Source organism: Mesitornis unicolor, unplaced genomic scaffold, assembly GCF_000695765.1.
Source record: "Mesitornis unicolor isolate BGI_N332 unplaced genomic scaffold, ASM69576v1 scaffold29191, whole genome shotgun sequence".
In the NCBI taxonomy this organism is placed as follows: Eukaryota; Metazoa; Chordata; class Aves; order Mesitornithiformes; family Mesitornithidae; genus Mesitornis; species Mesitornis unicolor.
The window spans coordinates 3,529-21,280 of record NW_010164901.1 but is presented as its reverse complement, the minus strand read 5'-3'; the positions used below and the strand labels follow the sequence as shown (position 1 = coordinate 21,280).

The 17,752-nt window shown below is 56.2% G+C and overlaps 1 protein-coding gene across 1 annotated transcript; it reads left to right on the top strand.

The window, feature by feature from the left end:
- Nucleotides 1-5,353: 5,353 nt before the first annotated feature.
- Nucleotides 5,354-13,984, top strand: NKAIN1 (Na+/K+ transporting ATPase interacting 1; the record flags this gene model as incomplete). Its single annotated transcript, XM_010194466.1, has 7 exons — nt 5,354-5,491; nt 5,610-5,690; nt 7,288-7,485; nt 8,183-8,243; nt 10,793-10,874; nt 13,462-13,475; nt 13,949-13,984. Coding segments are annotated over 7 exons (610 nt in total), but the record flags the coding sequence as incomplete, so codon positions are not given.
- Between the last annotated feature and the right edge of the window lie 3,768 nt (nt 13,985-17,752).

Sequence of the window (17,752 nt, the reverse complement as noted above, 5' to 3'; positions counted from 1 at the left end):
GGGGTGCTGCTTCAGTGCTGAAGTGTGGTTGAGACCCCCCCCGCCCCGTGTGGGGTGTCCCCTTTGGGGTCACCTCTCTGCCCCCTCCCACCCCATGACCGGGTCCTCTGGGTGCTCCCGGGGTCCTGTGGCCCAGGGGGTGCAGACAGGGGGTGAGTGCAGGGAGAAGGGCAGGATGACCAGTGTAACCCTGTGTAAGGTAACAGGACTGGGCCCCTGTGTCACTGTGCACCCCCCACGTCACTGGTGCCCCCTGTGCTCCAGACACCTGCGATCCCCTCGGGGACATCAGGGACAAGGGGCTTTTATTTAAAAGCAATTAAATACATGATCACATACCCAGAAAAGTCACATCCGGGGGGTGGCACGGCTTGAGATGCAGCTGGGGACAGGGGAGTTGCTGCCCCATGTCTCCACACATGATCTCTGGGGTGACAGTGCTGGGCTTTTTGGGCTGTGTGATGGTACACCGAGCAGCAGGGGGGTCCCCAAAACATCCTTCAGCACCCAACTGTAGAGCTCTGCAGCTTTGGGGGGCTCAGGGAGAGACATGAGGGAGCAGGGGCAAGCGAGCAGGGTAGAGGGGCCGTCCCCCTCCCCAGCCCCAACAGATGACCCCCCAGCACCAGGGCAAGCCCTCGTATCTCTCCACCCATTAATTACTGTGGCTTTGGGGTTGCAGTAATGTATTTATGCATCTGTGTCAGCACACGTCACCCCATTGCGGTCCAGGTGAGAGGACGGAGCCCAGGGGGACCAGGGGCCGCAGCTGGGCCAGCATCCTCACCCCAGGCCTTGGTGACACGAGTGTCACCTCCCCTGGGCACTGTGGGAGGGGGACGTGGATAAATCACCCCTGCAACTGCCAGGACTGCTGAGCACCCGGGTGCTGTGCCCTGCGGTTTCTGGTGTCCGCAGGTGGCCGTGTCTGGCGTCCCTTCAGTTTTGGTGGTAATTAAGTGGGTTTTGGAGCTGTCTCAGAGTCATCAGGTGTGACAGAGCCAATGGGAGGCTCTGCTGCCAGCTCCTGCTTCCATAAATCCCAGGCAGGGTCGTGGGCTGGGGTGCTGTTGTGGTTCCAGTGTGTCCATGGTGGGGACGATGGGATGAGGGATGGCACTGGGTCATACTGGGACCCTGTGGCCACCTCGTCCATCTCATGGGGCAGAGGGAGGTCTTGTTCCCCACAGCCTGCCCACTGCTGTGTGACCGAGCGGGGCAGGGTTGGTTTTGTCTCAGAGAGGTGGGATGCAGCCAGAGGTCCCCCAGACATCCTCATCTTTAAATTGGAGAGGTGCAGGTTGGCTGGATGGGCTGTTAGATGGCTGTGGTGTTGGCTGCATTGCTGTGTCCAAAGAGCTGCAGTCAACAGCTCCATGTCCAAGTGGAGGTGGGTAACGAGTGGTGTCCCTCAAGGGTCCCTACTGGGACCAGTACTGTTTAATATCTTCACCAGTGACATAGGGATGGAGTGCACCCTCAGCAGGTCTGCAGATGACACCAGGCTGAGTGGGGCAGCTGCTGTGCTGGAGGGGTGCGACACCATCCAGAGAGACCAGGACAGGCTGGAGGAGTGGGCTGAAGTTCAGCAAGGCCAAGTACGAGGTCCTGCAGCTGGGACAGGGCGATCCCCAGGACCAGTAGAGGTTGGGTGATGAATGGATTGAGAGCAGCCCTGCGGAGAAGGACTGGGAGGCACTGGTGGATGGAAAACCCAACATGAGCTGGCAATGTGCTCTCACAGCCCAGAAAGCCAACACTACCCTGGGCTGCATCACAGAAAGTGTCGCCAGAAGGGCCATGGAGGTGATTCTGCCCTTCTGCCCTGCTTTGGTGGGACCTCACCTGCAGTGCTGTGTCCAGCTCTGGGGTCTTCAGCACAAGAAGACATGGAGCTGCTGGAGGAGTCCAGAGGAGGCCATGGAAATGGTCAGCGTTGGAACCTCTGCTATGGAGAAAGGCTGAGAGAGTCGGAGTTGTTCAGCCGGGTGAAGAGAAGGCTCTGGGCAGACCTTCTTGTGGCCTTCCAATGTTTAAAGGGGGCTGATAAGAGAGACAGAGAGAGACGTTTTACCAGGGCCTGTAGTGACAAGACAAGGGCCAATGGTTTCAAACTGAAAGAGAGCACGGTGAGAATGGACATAGGGAAGAAATGTACAGTGAGGGTGGTGAGGCCCTGGCCCAGGTTGCCCAGAGAAGCTGTGGGTGCCCCCTCCCTGGCAGTGCCCAAGGCCAGGTTGGACGGGGCTTGGAGCAGCCTGGGCTGGTGGAGGTGTCCCTGCCCATGGCAGGGGGTTGAAGTAGATGGTCTCTCCAACCCAACCCAACCCAACCCACCCTGTGATTCTCTGATTCCAAGAGATCAAAAATGGACAAGAAGATTTCTGGTTTATTAGTGGAGCAGGTTGGAGGCTCCTGGGTTGGGGATGCTCTTCCCGGGACCCAGCACTGCCCAGTTGGGTTGCAGGAGGTTTTGCAGGTTTCGCAACCTCAAAATATCCAACCTGGTGGGGATGGGACATGGACGAAGGTGCTCCCCAGTTTCTGTGCAATCCAGTGTTGTTCATCTCTCCTGCCCTTGTCATGGGGACTAAAAAAGAGTGAAAAAAACCTCACCAAGTAACAGAATGGGTCCAAGGAAGGTGAAGGTGCCATAACCGAGGGGTGATTTGGGGACAGGCGAGCTCCTTGTCACTTGAATTTCCTGCCAGCACCCCTAAATATCCCATTTTTCTTCAGCTCTGCCTCACTGGTGCTGCCTGCCCAGAGCCCCCTGGGCTGAGCCCCACTGGCTCCTGTCCCCGAGGGGCTGTGCCCGCGTCCTTCCCGGGGACCACCACGCTCTGCTGTCCCCACGTCTCACCCGCTTCGATTTTTTGATTACAATGAAATCATTGCAAGCGCCGCGTTTCAATTAGCAGGACTCTGGCGCGCGTCTGCCCCCGACTAATTGATATAATTTGCTGCAAAGGGAACTTTTGGGGCCGATCGATAAACCAGAGAGTGTTTAATTAAGACAGAGCCCTAAAACTTGATCGGATGCAGGTTTATCTTAATTAGCAGTGGGCTGGTGTGTGGTTCGCTGCCCCGCTGCCCCCAGCAAGAGCAGAAAGGGGAGAGCAGGGTGTTAATGAGGGTGGGGCATTGATGAGGGTGGGGTGTTAATGAGGGTGAGTTTTAAGAAGGAAGAAGTGCTTGGAGCAAGCTGGGGCATTGCTCTGAGCTGAAGATGGTGTTGTCTCAGGTCTGCTGTGCTCCATTTGAGGATCTCCAAACCTGGACCACTCACTGGCCTGGAGTGTGGCTGTGCCTCAGTTTCCTCACATGAGAAACGGGGCATAAGGCTGCAGCCCTGCCCTTGGGATGCCCTTGGTGCTTTGCAGGCGAGCAGTGCCGGGGGAGATGCAGCTACTGCGTTCGTGCTGTGTCTCTGTATTTTCCTTAACCTGAAACAGAATCCGACGAGGCTGAAAAACTCAGTATTTCCTCTTTGTGTGGAGGGAATGAGCTGGAAGAGCAGCGCACACAAAGCAGTGTTTTACCTGCTCAGGCAGCTCCGGCAAAGCTTTGTGGTGCAGTTATCAGCCCTTGCTCGTCTGTGGAGAGACCACGGTGTTTGCTTTGGTGTCTTCTTGGATGAAGAAGGGTTTGGTTTGGTGGACTGGAATTAAGGACCCACCTGGGTGCGAGTGCATTGCTCCAGCTCCATGGGATGCTCTGAGGCTCTTCCCGGCCCCATCCCTCAGCTCAGAGCCTCACTGGTGCCCAAACCTCGCAGCCTTCGCATCCAGCTCCCGCTAAGCAGCTCTGTCACCAGCCACCAGATCGATGGGCAGCTATAAAACCCCGAGCGCCACACTCCTTGTATCATTTATTATTTACATTCCTCAATTTAAAAGATTTACGGCCCGGTTGTAAGTATTTCCAAAGGCTGTTTCCTCGGAGAGTTTAAATAGCGTGGAAGTGAATTAAGCTTCAGTGCAAACAGCCTTGGTCCCAGCCCTGTGGCTCCAGGGGCTGCTCCATCCCTTTGCATCGACAGCGGATCCTGTCCCGGGGGTAGCGGACGAGATGCCATGGTCCTCGGATCTGCCTGAGGCAGGATGGAGCTGGGCCGATACAGGTGTTAATTAGAGCCCTTGCTGGGCCAATTCAATTGGTGTGTGATGCTTTATGGATGGGGAAACTGAGGCATTAGCTATGCCTCATCCTCCCGAAACACTTAGGGAAGGACTTTTGTCACCTCATTTGTTTCCCCTCTGTAATTGGGATACGTTAAGTCAGGCTGGGTGGGCAGGGACGCTACAGGGCCCTGCAGCCGTAACCCCCATGGGAGCTTCAGGGAGCGCCAGGACGGAGCTCCCCTAAATCCAGATCATGGGAGGAAGCTGCTGGTGAATGGGGGGGGTGTGTAAAGCCCATTTTCTTCTGCAATTTTCAGGATAAACTCCCACTTCTCTGCCAGGATGAGAGGTGGTGAGGCATGGTGCCACAGGGAGGACTCTGGGCCCAGAGCTCCAGTGAGGGTTTATTGGGTGAATCTGGGGCCTCTCAAAGAGCCATGAGGCACGGCTGGGCTGTCAAAAAGGTAAATGTGGAGGTGTTTTGGTTTCCAAGGCTGCAGCCCTGATCCCATGCACTTGGGGAGTGCAGTGTCCAGTGCACCCCAGAGTTCACTATAAGTTCTCTAAAAAAACACAGCCTCATCAAATCTCCATTCTTTAACTTAAAACCATTGTTGAGTGCTCCCACCTCACCTTTATTACCACTTCTCTATAAGCTAATCCTATAATTAAGAGTAATAGACCCTGAGCTGGTGGCAAATAGAGCCATAAATAAGCGCTGGGGTAACCGACAGATCTCACCAGCTCCCCTCCCTAGTTTTGCATGCTGTGCGATTTATTAAGCTGCATCACAGCCTTATTTATGGATTACAAATGGTACCGGTGATCAAAACCCAGTGGCACTGAATGGGAAGGCACATGATGAGCGACCTGAGCAGGAGATTTTCCCTGGATAAGCTCAGCTCAGGGATAAGCCCAGCCTGGAGGGCGATTTTCAGCCATGTCCAAGACCTGAGCGATGGGGAAACTGAGGCACAGAGGGTGCTGGTGGGGTGACAAGCTGCCATCTCCCTGCTTCCCCTTCTCAGCTCTAAATATTCCCAATCATCACCGTGCATTCACCCACCACCGGCCAATGCATCATGCAGACATTTCAGCCTATCGCAACTAATTATCCATGGGATTTCCCATTAATTACTGACTGTTTGTTGCCTTCGGTGTCCCAGGAGCTGCTGCGGTGAGCAATGCCCTGCCTTAATGCTCCTGACCCCTCTTTTGCTGTGTTGCAGGTAGCAGCGCTGGAGAGGCAAATCTTTGATTTCCTGGGCTACCAGTGGGCACCCATCCTGGCTAATTTTTTACACATCATGGCCGTTATTTTGGGCATTTTTGGGACCATCCAGTACAGATCCAAATACCTCATGATGGTAGGTACCATCGCGGATCCAACCCCAGATCCCTGTGGATTGGGCAGGATCCCATGAGCGGGGTGGGGGGGGTGGAGGTCCCCAGGGTGCTGTGGGTGCTGACCGCTCTCTCCTGCAGTACGCGGTGTGGCTAGTGCTGTGGGTCGGCTGGAACGCCTTCATCATCTGCTTCTACCTGGAGGTCGGACGCTTGTCGCAGGTAAAGCCCCTCCATCTGCCTCCCCTTCCTCCCCCATCCACCTTTCCATCCTTCCTGCCCTCACCCTCCTCCTCTTCCTCCTTCCTCTGCCCCTAAATGGTACACAGAGCCTGTGGATGCCTCCCACACAGCAAAGCACCCACCTGGATGCTGGGGCTCCCCCCCTGGGGGTCTCAGCTGTGGTACTGAGCACCCAGGCATGGGTGGGATGGACAGATGGACAGTTCAGGCCTAGGTGGTGGTGATGGGGGGGGCTTTGAAGCGGGAGTGCAAAATTAACAAGGCTACTGAGTCAGACACTTGTTAATCACTGGGGCACACCTGGGTTTATGGGATGCAGAAATCAGACGTTTCCTAATGTGCTGTCAAGGAGAGGAAGCGGAGAAGGGAGACAAAGATGAGCAATGATGGGAAAATTTGGGACAGGGTCACGGTGCATGCAGGGATGGGCAAGGCAGCGGGGTGGGGAGGAGGAGGAGACCCCCTGCTGCTGCTTCCCAATTCTCCAGGGTCTTCTGGGGCTCTGCAAGCACCGCTTGGCCCTGGAGCCCCTGGAAGCATCAGGAGAGCGGCCGGACACCATTAATGGCTTTGAAAAGTCACCCAGTGGCAATGGGGGTGAGCGGGGCTGTGCCTCTCTGTCTCTCCACCCCACTCCAGGCTATTAAATTATAGCTTTCATGAAAAAGAGCAAAACCAAATGTCGTGATGGTGCATCCCTAGGTGGTTTGAGCATCCTCAGCCCAGGGTTGGGTGCCCGTGCCAAGGTCGTGCCCTGGCTCTGAGGATGCCATTCGCTATGCTGAGCCTGGGGAAGCAGGCTCTGGCAGTTGCCCGCAGCCAGGAAAAGGGCTTTCAGGCGGTTTGCAAAGACAAACCCATCTCCCCATGTTGCTGCAGGTCATCTGAGGCACTTCTGAAACACTGAGCTGCTGTGCAGCAGGCGTGGAGGATGTGACTGGGGAGGATTCACTCCCACTGAGTGTTTTGGGTGGAAATCCCCAATCTCAGTGACGCTGCAGTGCCAGAACACCCCCTCTGTACTTCTCTGCACCGAAACCCACCTCCTTTGAGTTTAGAAACCAAAACCCACTTTCTTTCTATTTTTTCCACTCCCACCAGCAAAAATCTTTTAATCCCAGCTTAGTGATTCCCTGCAAGGGATGCACAGTGGGGTTCTCCCTGCAGGGAGTGCAGGGAAGGGCTGGAAGGACCCCACCAAGCGATGGGTGCTCACCCAGCCCTGCCGGGAGGACCCCACCATGGTCCCATCTCCTAGATGGCTGGATGTGGCCAACAGCATCGCAGGTGGTTGTTTTCCTGCCTCAAGGCCAAGCTGGTGACAGCTCCGTGACATCCATGATGTCACCTGGGCATCATGGTGCAACTGGGTGCTGCTTGACCAAATGGTCCATGACACCAGCATGGGAGGAAGCCACAAACCCCAAGGATGCTGTCCATGGGCCAGGGAGATGTGGGAGTTCTATGGCCACGCTACGTTAACGTGGTCTGAGTGGGTGCAATGTTCATGGAGCATCCTTGGGTTGGAAAAGCCCATTTTCTGTCCATCTGAGCCTCCTCTGCTCCCCTCCCCCAGGACCGGGACTTCATCATGACCTTCAATACCTCACTGCACCGCTCGTGGTGGATGGAGAACGGGCCGGGCTGCCTGGTGACGCCAGTGATGAACTCCAACCTGGCGCCCGAGGACCACCACGTCATCACCGTCAGCGGCTGCCTGCTCGACTACCAGTACATCGAGGTGGTGAGCAGCGCCACGCAGATATTCCTGGCGGTAAGGGCAGCTCCCGACACCTTTCCTCCTTATCCCACATTGCCAAGCGAGGAAGGGAGGATGATGGCAAAGAGAGGGGTGGGCAGAGTCGTCATGGTCCTGCTGGAAATGTCCCACCATCCGCAGCATCAGGGGCGGTGTTGTCTCAGGGCTGGGAGCAGCAGGAGCCCAAAACCTGGCAGGCTGTGTGGGATGGGTACTGCAGGACTCGAGGAGGTCTGGGTGTAATGCGCCCTGGTGCTGCGTTGCTGGGGTGTGAGGTGGTGGGATGGGCTTGAAAGGGAGGGTCTCCCCCTTCCCAGTGGCTGCCTCAGCCCACAGAAGGGTGGGATGGGGACACAGCTGGATGCAAAGCTCCTGGGGAGCCTTGGGCGACTGCAAGAAATTGAGGCTTGAAAGGGAATTGGGATCCAGAGCAGCTGCCATGCACCCATCCAAGGGCACCCAGCGCCCTCTGCGTTGCTGTCTCAGTGCAAATGCCAGCCCAGTGTCCCCACTCTTGTCCCCTCTGGCACGTCCCAAACCTGCACCTGGACCCCCTGGAGATGAGCTCCAGGGTTCCCTAGCATGCTCTCTGGTGCCCACCTCTCAGCACCCAACTCCATCTCCTCGACACCGTCCCAGTCCCCCCAGCAGCACCATCAAGATGCCCATCACCCCAATAACCAACTGCTCTCTGCCCACTTTTGTTTTGCAGCTCTTTGGTTTCGTCTACGCCTGCTACGTCAGCAAAGTGTTCCTGGAGGAAGAAGACAGCTGTGAGTGCTTTTGGTATCGGTCACAGGGGTTGGGAACAGAGCCGTAGCACTGCAAAGTGGCTTTGTGTGACAGGGGATGGGGGACCTATGCTCAGCTCATGGCCAGGGATGGGGGAGCGATGCCTGGGTCGCAGGCGGGTGAAGGGATCCCTTTAGTTGGGTTTTTTGCCCTGTTTTTCCATCCCCGATGAGGCAGATGCACTGGGGTGTGAGATGTCACCCTGTGTCACCAGTGGTCCCCACTCCCAGCCTTGGGAGGAGTCCCCAGGAGGGGGATGGGGACAGCGAGCCCTGAGCTGCTGCATCTCCCATGGAACCACAGCGATCACAGCCTTGGGACAGGAACGGGACCAGATTCATCCATCGAGTGGAGCCAGGCTTGATCCCTGCACCAGCCCACGAGGAGGCTGAGGTGGTCCCCAGTCCCGAGTCCTCATCCCCACAGCAGCATCCCAGCACCATGTCCAGCTCCTGTTGAAGCAGGATGCTCATCCCCATGCACGGCTGCTTCAGGGCAGATTTGGGGCTGGCATCGCTCTCGCTGCTCCCCACTGACCCCAGTTCAGAGCATCTCCTGCAGGACAGAGCATCTCCTCTGGGACAGAGCATCTCCCTAGCTCCCTGGGCTGGTGTGGCAGTGGGGTCAATCCCTTCGCTGTAAAAAGCTGCCTCCACACTCAGATAAATTCGCGATGAATTCTCCCTCGGGTGCGGATGTGTCCTCCCAGAGCCAGCCACCACCCGCCTCCCCCTTCCCACAGCCACTGGGGCTTGGGGATGATGCAATGGGAAATGCTGTGTCCCCACAGGCAGTGGGGTGGCAGTGCCCTCCTGCCCAGCTTGTGGGTTTTCGCCTCAAAACAAAGGGAAAACCAGCAATTGAAGCAAAGTTATGGGGTAATATTGATACAATCAATGTTGTGCGTTCTGTTCCAACAAGGATCCTTCGAAATGCCCCTCTGGATGCGCTGAGCACCCCAGCCCCAATTAAGCAGGCGGTTAAGGCTGGGGAGCCATCCGGCCGCATTAAATGCTCGTCTGCCATTAATTAATTCACGCCAGCTGGCACCTCCCGGCAGCCAACCTCAGGCACGGATGTGCCACAACCGCCGGCACGGCAAAAACCACCAAGATGCTCGGCATCGGGATCAGCATCCCCACGGCATCAGGATCAGCATCCCCACAGTGTTGGGATCAGCATCCTCACAGCATCGGGTTCAGCATCCCCATCCATGCTGTGGACCCACAAATGGCCCAGCCTAGGAGATGCTGGGGTTCAGCATCCCCAAATTTCTTCCCGCTGCTGCCAGAAACCGGTGTAGCGGAAAAGGAAAATCTCCGTGTGAAATTGGACACTGCCTGCGGTAATAACTTGTTTCTGTATCCGGGGAGCTGGCAAAAGGGTTTATCTCCCACCGCCGGCTTTGAAGCGTGTTTGCATTCAAACAAACTCCCGCATTCAATACACTTTTAATATTAATACTGCTGGAGCCCAAGATTCAAATGCATCTTTTTTAATGGAATATCTTATTAGATTTGGAAATGGATGGATGGCGTCAAAATTGAGAGCTGGCTGAATATTAAGTTGGGAAGATGAATATGCTGGGAGAACTGGGCCCCCTCCTTGAGCTCTCTGCTGTTTCTTGAACACCCGTGTGTGAACCCCCTTGGATCACGGCTCCATCGGGTTTAATGTGTTGGTTTTGGGGAAATGGGTCGTGCTGTGGCTCCTGTAATGGCTTGGATACCCCAGTCTGTTCCTGGGCTGGCTCAGCAGGGAGGGTTCAGGTCTGGGGGGATGTAGGGTGATGGTGGAGAAGCTGGGGTACCCCCAGGCACCCATCGTTTCTGATGCAGGGTGAAGGGCTGGGGACTTCCCCCGTGATCCCTCCAGTGAGGGCTGGGCCTGGGCCGTGGGGGTCTGCCAGCTCCAAGCTGGAAACTGCAGCCGTGAAAACTGATACAGCTGTGTCTGCAATTCCCAAAATGATACGCTTGAAACAAGGTGTAATTCCCCCATAATTCTCCTTAAATGCCCACTCTGGAGACATCGATAGACTCATTTTAACCACTTTGACCAGCCTGCAACAGAGGGCTGTTGTGGTGAGGGGAATAGAGCACGAGGGATCTCTGCAAGTCGGTCTGGCTCCTTTCCTCTGCTTCTTGCCAATGCTTTCCTGGGGTGCTGCCATGACCCGAGATGCCGCCATGACCTGGGATTCTGCGGTGTCCCGGGATGTTGTGGTGTTGCAGGATGCTGCATGTCCCCAGGATGCTGCTCTTCCCTGGGATGCTGCGGTGGCCTGGAATGCTGTGTCCCCCAGGATGCTCTGGTGACCCGGGATGCTCCTGCATACCAGGATGTTGCATTTCCTTGGGATGCTGCTCTTCCCTGGGATGCTGCAGTGACTTGGGATGCCGCACCCCCCAAGACGCTGCTGCAGCCTGGGATGCTGCGTGACCCACGGGTGCCGTTGGGGCAGGGGGAGGCAGGGAATTGCCCCGCTGCTCCCCCCAGCTCACCCAATTGCTCTTCCCTCTCTCCCCAGTCGACTTCATTGGCGGCTTTGACTCCTACGGTTACCAGGCGCCACAGAAGACGTCACACCTACAGCTACAGCCGCTCTACACGTGAGTGCGGGACAGGGAGAGCCATGGGGTGCACCGTTGCAACCCAAAAGATTTGGGTCTCTGAGTTCACTCAGCTTCAATATAAAGCCCAGAGCCTCCAGCAGGGCTGGGCAGTTTTAGGAGGGTTGCACCCTTATTTTGCTTTTTGCTGCTTTTTGTTTGCTGAGCCTTGGCACGCTTGGGCTGCCTGGGGGAGCAGCAGCTCTTCAGATAAGTGCCGCTGATTTTTCTTTTCCTCCCTTCCCCATTAAGTTTAACCAGATAAACACTCAAATGAGATAAGGCTGCAAAATCTAAAGGGATTAGCCTCGTGCGGGCTTTGCCGGGTGCCAAAAATTAATTATATTTTAAGTCTTCTATGCAAATTCAAGGGCATGCCACGCAATTAGAGATGCAAAGAGGGGTCTGGGTGGAACAAATGCATTTGTGATGTTGCTGGGCCCTCCTTGGGTGTTCAGGCGCACACAGCGCCTCGGGTGCATGGGTGAGCACCCATGGGTGCTGTGCCCTCCCCTGCAGCACTGGCCTGGTCCTGCGCCAGGAGCCCCCCAGCCCTCTGGGTGTGAGTGGACCATGGTGGGGTGGGAGCTTCCCGGGCTGGGGACACGGGTGGTGGCACTGGCAGTGTCACCCTGGGGTGGGAGCAGAGCCAGCACCCACGTCCCGGGGATGGACCTGGGTGTCCTGCCCTCCCCCAGCCACATGCCCCACCTCTGTTGTCCCATGGATGGGACACGTCCTGTGGCCGACCTCCCCCAGGAACCCCCTTCAGACAAAGCCACTGTGGCAAAGACAGTGGGGAAGGCAGGGACTGGGGGGAAGCCCAGCCTGACCCCCTGCTGCCTGTGGCCTCCAGCAGCATGGGGGGCACGAGGTGGAGGGGCTGAGGTGGGCATGGGGGGCACAGGGAAGCTGCCGTGGGCCCAGCGTTCCCCGATGGCTGCAGGATGGGTGCTGTGAGCCGCAGCTCATTAATAACCCACTGGCTAATTAATGCAGCTGTAATTGTTGTCAAGGCCTGACATCGGTGGCAGGCAGGCTTATGGACTTGGAGGGGACACAGCCTGTCCCCGAGGTGGGGGACACCAGGTCCTGCAGTGGCACGGTGACACCGAGTGGGGACTGGGGGGTGCTGGAACAGCAGTGACACCATCTGGGGGGACATGGGGGGGTCTTGCTGTCACCCATCACCCGTGAGAGAACACTCAAGGTGCTGTCCTGGCTCCAGGGAGTGGATCCAGCCATTTGTGACACCAGGGACAGGGGGACACAGAGCTGCTGGCCCAGCCTCAGAAATTAAAGCTTATTCTGCAGTCAGCAATTAACGGTAATTGGATTAACGGGGCAAGGGGGGCCTTCCACCCAGTGAGGGGAGGAGGATGCACAGTGCCAGCACCACTCCTGCCCCTTGATCCCTCCCATCCGGCCAGGGTGGCACCAGGTCCCCACCTGTGTTGTGTGTCCCCTCTCCAGGATGGGGGCTCTTGCCTCTGAAATTCCTCCTGAGCCCATTGGGAAGAGGGCACAGGGTGGGAGCAGGCAGCTGAGACCTGGGCAGTTGTGACAGGGCTGGGGGTCTGCAGGGGTCCCCTCCGCTATCCCACGGGATGAGGGGTGTGTGAATGGTGTAAGGGGCTGTGTGTGAGCAATTGTGCATGGTGTGTCTGTGTGAGCAGTTGTGTGTGAGGTGTCACTGCACGGTTGTGCATGGTGTGTCTGTGTGTGAGCAGTTGTGCACAGTGTGTGTGTGAGCAGTTGTACGTGGTGTGTCTGTGTGAGCAGTTGTGTGTGAGGTGTCTGTGCACGGTTGTGCGTGGTGTGTCTGTGTGTGCAGTTGTGCACAGTGTGTCTGTGTGCAGTTGTGCACAGTGTGTCTGTGTGCAGTTGTGCACAGTGTGTCTGTGTGCGCGGTTGTGCGCAGTGTGTCTGTGTGAGCAGTTGTGCGTGGTGTGTCTGTGTGCGCGGTTGTGCGCAGTGTGTCTGTGTGTGCAGTTGTGCATGGTGTGTCTGTGTGTGCAGTGTGCGTGGTGTGTCTGTGTGCGTGGTTGTGCACAGTGTGTCTGTGTGACCGCCCGCTGTGCCCAGGGCATCTGCAGCATCACTGTGCACTGCTCCAGCTCTGCCACACATTTTAGACATGCACGTGTACACGAGGATGTGCACCAACACCCTGGTGTGCACACCCAGACCTGCCTGCACGAACACTCGTGCACATTCACGTTTGCATGTGCCTGCACAGACCTGCACGTGTATGCACACTCATGCACACACACACTTGTGCACTCACACACTTGCACATGGCTGCACACACATACACACACATATGCACACATATGCACATACGTGCATAAACCTGCACACACATGCACACACATGCACACGCCTGCACACGCACACCTTCACATGTGCACAGGGAGCCCCTGGCTTGCAGCATCCCCCAGACCCCAGTGGTCACCAGTTGCTGCCATGGGTTTCCTGGCTGGGGGGAGCTGCTAGGAAATAAGGGGGGACAGGCAGCATGTGCCCCCCTTTGGTCAAGGGTCCCATGCCTCTCCATGTCCCCTCCATATCCCCTCTGTTCCCACAGGCAGCCGGGGATGGGTGAGTGGGTCAGCCCCAATGGCAGTTCCTGTGTCAACATGGAGGGGCTGACATGAACCCACTGGGGCCTCCCACCCTGCCCCAGTTGCTCTCTCACATTTGGGGGGTGAAAGGAGGCAATGGTCATGGAAGAGCCACCCCAGGTCACTCCAGGAGGTCCCTGTACCTCAAGTCGGTGTGACACAGGGCAGGGGACACATGGGGGGGTGACCTTAACATAAGGAAAAACTTTTTTACTGTGAAGGTGACAGAACACTGAACAGCCTGCCCAGAGAGGTTGTGGAGTCTCCTTCTCTGCAGACATTCAAAACCCGCCTGGACGTGTTCCTGTGTGACCTGGTCTAAGTGATCCTCCTCTGGCAGGGGTTGGACTGGATGAGCTTTCCAAGTCCCTTCCAACTCCTCATATTCTGTGATTCTGTGACCCTCAGGCCCCCGTCTCACCCCTAACACCTCTTCCCGTCTCTCCCCAGGTCCGGGTAACCTCCTCCTGCTCTGGATCCGGTGTGGTAGCCCAACAGGACTCCCCCCGAGCGAACTGTCCCACACCCCATGACACGACCCCCAGTGAGGGGGGGACAATGCCGAGCCGCCTGGTCCCCTTCTGCCTCCCCACACCCTGCAAGATCCCTGAAAACGGAGCCAGGAGCTGCCCATCCATCCCATGCTGGATGTCACTGAGCCCAAAGCACCCACCCACAGCAAGATCGGGGAGAGCCTGGATACAGGGGAACCCCTGCAAGCTGTGCCACCCCCCAGGGTTCCCAGACTCGCCACGGGGACACGCAGGGAGGTGGCATCGCTCACTGGACGCTGTTTTCTTCTCTTTCTCCCAGCCTGGACTTTCCTTGGAGCAGCGGGGCCCTTCCGGGCCTGCAGGGCAGGATGGGGCCTGCAGCGGGATTGGGGTGGAAACCAGCCGGATTGGAGCAAAATGGGACCTGGCTGGGGGGTAAACACAGCTCTGGGGACAGCAGGGCACAGGGAGCAGCTTTGTCCTCTGCGGGGTTGGGGACATTTTCCTGAAAAGCCAGGTTTGGGAGTTGGGCTGGCCCCAAAATGGGGTTTTTGCTTTCAAAAGGAATTTTCCACCCTCCATGGTTGGATGGAGCAGTGTAGATGGGGCTGGGTCTGGATGTCCCCTCACCCCAAGGCCTCCTGCTTCAGCCTCCCCCAAACCTGGGCAGGGCACCCCCAAATCCCCCCCATACAAACAACCCCATCCCTGCCACATTTCAGGGGCAGGTCTTGCTCCCATTTGGCAATACTGACGCTGCTTTCCACGCAGCCCCTCGCCGGCTGTTTTAACAAATCTAATGAATGTTTGGGTTGGTTTTTTTAGAATTTTTAAATTTATTTTATTTTTTTTTTAATTTAAAGTGCCTGAGTAGACTCTGGCTGAGCACGACCTCCCCCCAGCGAGCCTGTGCCAGGTCCCCCCAAGGCCAACATTGTGCCTTCAGCAATGCTGTGCCCACCCCGGGGGCTGCCTGGTGCCCCCAATGAGGGGGGACAGCTCCCTGACTTCCCCCCTCTCAGCCCCTCCATCCGTTGGGGGTCTCAGTAGCAAATCCATCCATCGGGTTTGGTGGCAGAAGAGGGGCAATGTTGGCGGGGGGAATGATTATTTTGGGGAGGGGGGCAGTGTGTGTTGGGCAGCGAGGGCTTTGCAAAACGAAGAGCTGGGAATGAAAAGCATTGGAAGGAGCTGGAAGGAAAAGGAAGTTCCATGGAGCATCCCAGCTTCCCCCGACTTTGTTCTCCCTTTCTTTCCTGAATGTGGGGACTCCTGGATCCCTGGACCTGGCCCCAAGCCCCTGCTTTGCACCTGGGAGCAGGGGGAGTTGTGTGAATTTTGCCTCCCAGGGTTTTTTTCCAAGTCCTGGGAGTTATTTGGGGATTTATTTTTTGCACCCTGGAGTGATTTTTATTTTCTCCTTCCCAACAAGCAGCCCTGAAGTGCCAGCAACCGAAGCTGCCCGAGCCCAGACCCTGGGCAGGGGACAGGCTGCGTCCTCCCCACCAGCCCTTCCACCACTTCCAGCCAAGCTGTGAACTTTACAGGCAATAATTTTTCCACTCTTCCCCCTCTTTTTTCCAAGGAAAACAGTGTTTTTCAGGCAACGGATCCCCCTGTGTCCCCCAAAACACATCCCTGTCCCCCAGCCCTGCCCAGCCCTGGGGACAGCAGCAGCTCCAGGGGTAATTTTCCTCTCCAGGACCAAGGATGCTCTCGCTGCGCCACCGTGGGATGGGATGGGATGGGATGGGATGGGATGGGATGGGATGGGCAGTCACTCTCCTGCTCCAAGCCCTTCTCAGACCCCGCAGGAAGCAGAAGGAAAAGCTTTGACGTCATTTAAAACTCGTTGGAAAGAGCTTCCCTCCCTCCTGAGCTCGGCAGGAGCCAGGCACCGGCACTCCGCGACCTTTCTTTTTTCTTTTCCGTTGGCTTGTTTTTATATAAGACTGTATTTGTAACGTGAACCGAGGATTTCTTTTCTATTCTGTAATTATAAAAGTCGAAGGAAAGTTTCATCCGATGGCTGTGCTGGTTTTGGGGCATTTCCCTTGTGCAGTTGAATTGACTAAAAAGCGGTGGGGTTTTTATTTTGCCTTCCCCCCCCCCCATCCTTCTTTAATGCTGCCAACTCTGCATCACCCAGCCTAGTGCTGCCGTATAACCCAGTGCTTTGCTTTAATGACACCTGGGCAAGGCTCTGCCTCCTCCCATGCTGCCCATCCAGGAAATTTTGTCCTTGGTAGCAAAATCACAGGAAAAAATTAAATAAAAAGTGGAAATACAGAAAAGCAGCATCCTCCCGGGTGGCTGTGGGTACCACCTGCCCTGCAATGGGGGATGTGTCAGTGGCTGCTGCATCCCAACCCTGTGCATGGGAGCAGCCAAGGGGTCTACAGCCTCCTTTCCTTTATAAGAAATATTAAGAACCCCCCCCCAAAAAATATTAAGAACCCCTCTGGGGTGTTTTTTTAGGTTGAGCTCCTGAAATAAAACTTTCCAGCCCTGCCAGGGCACAGGGAGGAATTCCCCAGCAGGAGAAGCCGGGTCACAGCTGCAAATCTGTGGGGAAAGTTTCCTTTTCTCCCTAAATACTCACCTTTCCCATCACCAAAGAAGAGCAATTTTGATGCAGTTCAATGCCACCGCTTTCGGGTGATGTTTGCTTTGCATGTGGTTTCCTTCAAAGTATCCACATCCATTTCGCTAGCCCTGTTTTTAGTTGATGCCAGCTGAGAGGTGGTCTCCTCCTGCTCCCATCCACTGTGTTTGGTTTCCACCCACAGCTCAATGGGAGAGGGAAAGGAGCAATGACATTTAATTAAAACTCATTTTTTAAATCAAAATGGAAATGTGGTGAGGCCGGGACAGTAAATACGGTGATTTTGGTGACATTGTGGACCAAAGCAGCCGGATGCTCCTTCCCCCTGGGCTGAGGTCCCTGTGATGCCTTTGCTTGGCAGCTCCCAGCCATGGCGTTTTGTCACCAGCTTCTTGGGGACACAGTGTCTGACTTGACTTGTTTCCAAATCTCTGTCCTCACAGGAAATGAGCCTTCATCCCCACCAGTGTCCTCCTGTCCCCAGCCGAGAGCTGTGATAGGGAGAGGCTGGAGCGTGGCGGTGCTGTCCCCAGCAGCCCTGGGTTGGTGGCCCTGAGTGGCTGTCACTGGGTCACCCACACGTCCTGTTGGCTCAGCTCTGCTGCAGGATCCCATCCCTGGGGTCCGGTCTTTAACAGAAAAGACTAAGAGCAGGTTTCCAGACCTAAAATCCATGGATCTTAGAGGGGTGTCCAGGGATGAAGGAGCCACAGGCTGTGCTGCTGGAGCATCCCATGGCCACGCTGCTGGAGCACCCCTCCATGCTTCTCCTCCTCAGCTGGAGAGGAAGGAGGAAACCTGTTTGCCTTCCTGTCCCCATCGATCTCCCTCTTGTAAAACAACCTCCTGCTGCCCAGCCCTGTCCCACCTCGCAGCCTGCCCGGGCACGCCAGGAAACCCTCTGGCAGGAACAGCCTCCAGCCTTTGGCCTCGCCATGCCCCTTTCTGCCTCCTGTAGCATGGAGGGGGCCACTAAGAGGAGGTAAGTGCCAAACCAGAAGCTGAAATAGGCTTCTTAAAGTGTTTTTCAGTTAAAATCTTTAATTTGAGGAGGATCAGTTTATTCCACAGTGTTTGTGGATATAAAATTTGTTGTCCTTTATCTGACATGGACCGGCTCCCTTTGGAGGTGGCTGTGGAGCGGAGGGATGGCCC